Source organism: Palaemon carinicauda, chromosome 27, assembly GCF_036898095.1.
Source record: "Palaemon carinicauda isolate YSFRI2023 chromosome 27, ASM3689809v2, whole genome shotgun sequence".
Classification (NCBI taxonomy): domain Eukaryota; kingdom Metazoa; phylum Arthropoda; class Malacostraca; order Decapoda; family Palaemonidae; genus Palaemon; species Palaemon carinicauda.
Window position 1 is genome coordinate 79,857,627 of NC_090751.1, and position 7,500 is coordinate 79,865,126.

Sequence of the window (7,500 nt, forward strand, 5' to 3'; positions counted from 1 at the left end):
CACCTCTCTCACCACTCCATCAACATACAAGTTAAACAACCACGGCGACATCACACATCCCTGTCTCAGCCCCACTCTCACCGGAAACCAATCACTCACTTCATTTCCTATTCTAACACATGCTTTACTACCTTTGTATAAACTTTTCACTGCTTGCAACAACCTTCCACCAACTCCATATAACCTCATCACATCCCACATTGCTTCCCTATCAACTCTATCATATGCTTTCTCCAGATCCATAAACGCAACATACACCTCCTTACCTTTTGCTAAATATTTCTCACATATCTGCCTAACTGTAAAAATCTGATTCATACAACCCCTACCTCTTCTAAAACCACCCTGTACTTCCAAGATTGCATTCTCTGTTTTATCCTTAATCCTATTAATCAGTACTCTACCATACACTTTTCCAACTACACTCAACAAACTAATACCTCTTGAATTACAACACTCATGCACATCTCCCTTACCCTTATATAGTGGTACAATACATGCACAAACCCAATCTACTGGTACCATTGACAACACAAAACACATATTAAACAATCTCACCAACCATTCAAGTACAGTCACACCCCCTTCCTTCAACATCTCAGCTTTCACACCGTCCATACCAGATGCTTTTCCTACTCTCGTTTCATCTAGTGCTCTCCTCACTTCCTCTATTATCTCTCTCTCATTCTCACCTCCCATCACTGGCACCTCAACACCTCAACATTATATATATATATATATATATATATATATATATATATATATATATATATATATATATATATATATATATTATAAAGGAAGGGAACTTAATGAAAATCGCATGGCAATCTGGAACAGGATGTGCATGCTGGCATCATATGAACAAGTACCATTGCAGAGGTTTTAATATTTCTTTCAATGAAGCATTTGAAGGTTAAAACAAATTTCCTCAATTGAAGTATTTGGCAAACATCCCTTACAGCATATATAAAATACATCCATGGATGTTACTGATGACGCACAAATCTGCTGCTATTCTTGGCAGAGGCAGAGGCACTTATGTTGTAGTAGGTCAAACTGTTCAAGACAGCTGAGGAGTGGCCAGGACAGACAGTATCATACATTCCATATTTAAAGTAATGGTAATCATAGTGTAAGTGTGTTGCAGTAAGTTTCATTTCTTAAAATGCAGTGCATTGTTTTCAACAGATATTTTGAATATATCTAATGTTATCTATTATTGGTTAAAACCCAAGTTCCATTACTAATAATGTAGATAGGGCATATTTTTGCCTGGTATTGTGAATGAATGTAAGGGAGTTAGCTTTGTACTGGGATTTAAAAGATCAAGCTCAGTGTCATTAAAAGGCCCCTCTCGATCACCTATTGTGATAACCGACAACCCACAAAGGCACCTTTTTAAAATCAGCTTTTAGTCTAAGAAATGTGGATGTATGTGGGTTATAAGCACGGTTTACTGATAAATGGTCTTGATACTTTTATAAAGTAAATGATATAAGGGTGTGTGTGTGTGTGTGTGTGTGTGTGTGTGTGTGTGTGTGTGTGTGTGTGTGTGTGTGTGTGTGTGTGTGTGTGTGTGTGTGTGTGTGTGTGTGTATGCTTTGAGGTAGTTAATGATTTAGGTATTAATGAAAACTTGAAACTTAGAAATTCCTAATTAGACATAGGCTTCGTGCTGTTAGGAATTCAGCAAAGCTGGAATGACCTATAACTTTCAACAAGGTAAACAATGGTTCTCTGTTAGGTGGGAATTAAGCAATACCCACTCAACAAATTAAGCAAATCTCCCTTTGACCCTTAACCAAGGACTTGCGGCATGGTTGGGGCAGGTAGTGAAACTAGGAAAGTCATGTTTGTAATGTTAGGAAAAACACAAATGTGTCCTATCACCATTCCTGTGGGTTTCTAACTCCTTTGCATGTACATGACAGCAACTAGAATTTTTCTGATAAAAAGAGATATTTAAAATGGTTTAGAAAAAGTTTGTGGAATGAAAATACTCATGTAATAAATTTTTGCCTTATTTTAAAAAAGTCCAGTCATAATTTCATAATTCTATTAAATAGATATGCTAGCCTAGGCTACATTATTAAAAAGAGGAGATTAGTCAGCCTAATAGCATAGGCTAGAGTTCTACTTCGCAATGTATTTAATAGAAGTAAATGGTTTATTTTATATGTTGAAATAGGGAATAAATTATTTTATATTATTGCAAAAAGAGCCCATACATTTGATTCTCTCAATGAAAAGGTTTTCCCTTACCCTACATTTGCCTTTACATTTGATTCTCTCAATGAAAAGGTTTTCCCTTACCCTACATTTGCCTTAATATATGTGAGAGAGAGAGAGAGAGAGAGAGAGAGAGAGAGAGAGAGAGAGAGAGAGAGAGAGAGAGAGAGAGAGAGAGAGAGATGAGCTTAATAAACTTCCAGAGTTCCAAAAATATTGAGCAATAAGAATTTCAAAAATAAATTTAAATAAAATCAATATCTACAGTATAGGCTACTATGCGAGGTGTACCAAGAACTAGTACCCGCTGGGATGTTTCCAATAAATCAATAAAAAGGTTAATAAATTTCAATACTCTATCAATAATCTTAATCTACTTGCCTATATATGTATCAAGGATGTGAATATTGCTTGTATCTTGAAGAGCTACCAAACACGAAGTTCTGTATTGCTGCAGCTCAGTTTCTTGGGCACCACACAAATTAGCCTGTAAAACAGTTGTCATTTTATATAGAATGCAAAGCTTCCTATATATTGGATAGAAAACAAATTGTTTAAACAGATTTCAAATCTTACCGTGGTTTCTTGAGCACATGTTGGGCAGAGATTACCACAAAAGCGCTTACTCTGGATGTCAGTCTGAAAAGGAATGTCATTAGTTCATCGACAAAATAAGGAGAGAGAAGCACCATAAATGAGAAAAAAATTGAATTGGGAAAAAATTTCAATTTCTTACAAGCCATGAGTGGGGATATGCAAAAGGTCTGTAGTGCAAAGGAAATATAGTCTTATTCCGAGCCGTGAAGTCATTTTTGACGTTGAAGTCAAAGTGGCCACAAAGCCCCTCTGTGTTCTCTGCATGATTAGGATATGCCCATATATCAATTCTATGTGGGCAATGATGAATCTGAAAAAAAGTAAAAGTAAAGGTCACCATTTACCATATTTATCCAAAAGCTACTTAAAAAAAATTCAATTTAAAATCATTTTAATAAAAAAGAATGGTAATCAGAAAAAAAAAGATACGTAGGACATTTTGGAAAAACCTTACAGCAATTTTTGACGAGCCAAGTAGGACCACACACTGCCCAGCTCGCCAAGTTAGAACTGGATGTTCACCAGATGATGATTCAACTGGATGTACGCCAACTTCTGGAACTGTAAATTCTTCTCCATTCACATACAGCTGTTTATAGATAAAATCAAAATAAATTTCAGATAGCAGAAGAAATCAAACAGATTTTAAAAGGTTTACCTTCACTTAAAGTGTATTAGACCAACTAAATTTTCCCCCACACTGGCAACCATTACAAAAGACATGAAATAAAAAGTGAACATTTCAGTGTCTGTAGCCGCCATAGCACTTTGTTCAAGTTATTTGTTGTTAAAATGCTTTTCATTTCAACTTTTTTTTTTTATTCATCAAAATGACTTTTCAGGATGGTGCTAATTTTATCATCTAATAATTTTGACATATCTTGTGCTTACAGCAATGACAGCATTCCTATGCTATTTAAAATTCATAGGTAGTAATGAATCTGCCTGGAAACCCTACCTTTGGAAATATTCTTTTTTACAGACAAGTAGGGCCCGGCAAACTAATAGAAATTCACACATCATAAAAACCTGACATTATGCTTGAATTGTGTGACGATTGACAAATTTGTCAATGACACTAATAAATAGGGAAGCAAAGTTTTACAACAGAGGCCTGAAAGGATCGAGACATTGTCTTTAGATGGAAACCAGTCTCTGCAGAAAATCTTACTATATTTAGGATTGTGCCCCTGTATGTTAAATGTCTGTCCATGAAAATGGAACAAAGTACTTCCTACAAAAATCTGAAAAGTACAGTCACCCCTATTATTTGCAGGTTTAATTTCTTTTGGTACAGAGAACTTTATAACCAATTAATTAGAAGGTAATATTCACTGGTACTCTGTGCTGCTCTTGGGCAGACATTTTCAAACCGGGGTGACTCTTCGCGCCCGGCCTTCTTCGTGCCATTTTCCTTCCTGCGCAATACGGTGCAGTAACGAACAAATAATATACACAATGCATGTAATCTATCTGTGATAAAACCCTTTGCCATCAAAATTCTAATAGGAAATGCAATTAAAATAAGCTCATACACGGTAGTCGCCGCCTTAAAACCTATGCAATTTGAGAGGGTGATTTCAAGACTAATTTTTTTCACTGATAAGTGTCAGATATGGTACAATACAATTAATATTTCCTTACTTTAAAGGGCTTCTTATCTGGTGCTGTAGGTCAGGGAAACCATCCTCTCTACAGGACCTCTACGGTCATTTTATGTTCATTCGGGAGCACTTAACATTTCACAATACGTATCTCTCGCTTACTGCTAGATCATCACTATCGAAATACTCGCTGATAAGAAAGTATTCAGCAAGACTTTATATCTTAAAGTTTCTCATTTATTTTTAGTTGTTTAATTGTCATCCATTCTCTAACACTATCAAGGATTCTGTTTGGAGTTTCAGCAGTGTTGTCCATATAATTTATGGAGAAGTAAAATTGTGTATCATCCGCAAATAGTTTGAACTGCAAACCATGCCTTTGTAGTATTTTCGATAGACCAATAGTATAGATGCAGAATAAACATCGGGCCAAGTACAGTCCCTGAGGTACCCCTCTGTTTAAAGGTGCCTATGATGAATGAGTTTCCAATTTGCACACAGTAATTTCTACCAACCAAGTAGTCTTTTAGGTATTCGAAAGACTAATTTTCAACGCCGATGCACCATAGATCATTTAGTAGCAGTTCATGCACAACTGTATAAAAAGCAGAACAGAGTATTAAAATAGCACATTTATTGTCATCCATCTTATTTACAACAGAACAGACTGCTGTCTCCGTAGAGTATAGTTTTCTGTAAGTAGATTGATCTTCTGGCAAAGCTGCTGTTACTTCTAAGTGACTAGTTGTTCAAGAATTATGTATTCTAGCCCGTTTGAAAACGGATAGAGTCGAAATAGGTCTATATGAGCTCAAGTCCTGGTAACCCATAGCAATTTTCAGAACCGGTGTGATTATAGCCATTTCCTCAGATTTGGTCAGCTTTCATTCATCAATGCTGCATTTTCTATTCTCTATTTTGGCTAGACTAGAATAGTTTCTTTGTCTCCACTTACTTCAGATATTGGCATAGGATCGAATTTGCATTTAGATTTCTTTGCTCTTGATAATCCTGATGACATAGTCTTGTGTTTTGTTGAATCTCGTTAATTTTATCTGTATATCTAGTGTATCATTGATCTGATGAATATTTACAAATGACCTGGTTATATTTCCAGTTTTATTTTTGAAGAATACTAGAAAATTATTTGCTAGTTCCTGGTCACTGTATCCATTACGCTTTTGTTTTCGCTTTTTTTTTTTTACATTTCCCATTATACCATTTAGGAGATTAACTTCTTTGTCTTGCTTTTTAACGGGTCTCTCTTATAGTATTCACGTTCTTCCTGAGTAGGTAGTTGTATTGACACATTGCAGTTTTGTATTCTACCCATGTAATTTGTTTTTAACCGATTCTACTGTCTTTTTCACTGAAGACTCTCCATCAAACCAAGAGATAGGTCTTTAACAGTTATAGTCTTTTCCATCAGCAAACACTATCATATTCACTTTTACTCCCTATTTAAGAGGTTAATGCAGTTAACAGCTCCCAACAAACGTTGGTTATGATCACAGCGAATGTTGATAGCCTAATTTATTTTCCTTGTAACTTCTTCAATGAATACATGGGAGAAAAAGAATTGATTTATGTCTGAAGTTGATTTTCTTTACTATTGCATGTTTCTGTAGAGACTAAACTTAATTAGTTTGTGCACTGGGGAGATTATATGATATAAATAATCAAGAGAAATGTACCGTTACTCATCCCATCACTCAAAACTAGGGCCAACGTATGCCCAGTTATAGTTGCATAGTCGACATTATTCACCAATTAATACGATTCCAATAACATACTAAATGCATCAAGATTTGATGCACAAATAACATCCATTTTTATTCCATAATAATTATCTTAATGAGTGCAATAAATTTTTCAAAAAAGATACTAGTATTTGTTCTTGGAAGTTTGTACACTAGTACAATGGATATTTGTTTTTACATAGTTCATTTCTATATATTCAAAGCTTATTACACTAGTTCTTTTTCAACATTGAGATTTGAATAACTTTTATGGATAGTGTGTTCGACATCCTACCAGGCCTTCCCTTTCTCGGAATGTGAAAGAAGGTATGTATGGGGTGAAATTTCAGTGATCTTAGCCTTGTCAAAGTTAATTACATATGTTTCAGATAATGCTAGTATGTTCAAATATTTTTCATTTATCAATTTTCGGATTTGAATAGTTTTATTACAAACAGATTGTATATTCACTTAACCAGTTTATAAATTAATATCCCAAATGTCCATTATCAATATTTTCTGCTAGTCTTTTTAATTCCAAGTCAAAATCTTAGCATTTCTTAAAGATACTGTGTGGTCAGTTGGTTTGTTTAACTATGTGCAGTTAATACACTTTGGCAATTGTGAGTTGCTCTCGTGGGTGAATTGTTTTTGTGAACATTTCCCACAGACTATGTTTTAAACTTTTACAATTTTTTTTTTTCAAGATGTCCATACCTCTGACAGAGCAGGTGATCACGTGGTATCCATCACGTATGTCACAAGTACACCCTCGCAACAACTGTCACCATCATCATGAGTAGCCTTTCGAACTTCAGGATAACATTTCAACAGTGGGTAGTCCCACCAGTATATTTCAAGAAATAGTGGGAAGTCCAACCTGCACCATTTTTCTTCAGTACCACACTTCTCTTTATGTTTTTGATTTAGTCTGGGTAATGTTTTCGTTGAATAAAGGCATTTACTACATCGTCGCTATACACATTGCATATTTTTAGTTTTAATTTTACAATTTTTTTTTTCGTTTCAGTGTCGGCAACCAATGTCTGAATTTTGTTTCCTGACATACACTGATCGTTTTGTTAGCAAACTTTGCGACAACATTTCCAGTTGAATTTGCCCTCATTTTAAGCATTGAATGTCTAAATGCCAGTTCAACCACGTGTTTTCTTGCAGTAATTTTAGTTGTATTTGTGGATTTAATTACCAATAGATTTTTTTTCCTCAGCTTTGTCAGCGTATGTCAATTTCTCTAATTTCGGATCTATCAATGTTCAAAGTGTTGCCTTAACTGATTCCATATTCATAGCAAAATTGTCAACTTTCTA

The 7,500-nt window shown here is 34.9% G+C and overlaps 1 protein-coding gene across 1 annotated transcript in view; it reads right to left on the reverse strand.

Annotated features, from left to right (window-relative positions):
* Positions 1-2,605: 2,605 nt before the first annotated feature.
* The window catches only part of LOC137621001 (mucin-2-like), a 121,766-nt gene continuing 116,871 nt past the window's right edge, over positions 2,606-7,500 (reverse strand). Inside the window, exons 5-8 of the mRNA XM_068351441.1 lie at positions 3,284-3,418; positions 2,969-3,139; positions 2,809-2,871; positions 2,606-2,719 (exon numbers count right to left, since the gene is read on the reverse strand). Coding sequence (XP_068207542.1) covers positions 2,606-2,719; positions 2,809-2,871; positions 2,969-3,139; positions 3,284-3,418 — 483 coding nt within the window. The remainder of the gene's footprint in view (positions 2,720-2,808; positions 2,872-2,968; positions 3,140-3,283; positions 3,419-7,500) is intronic.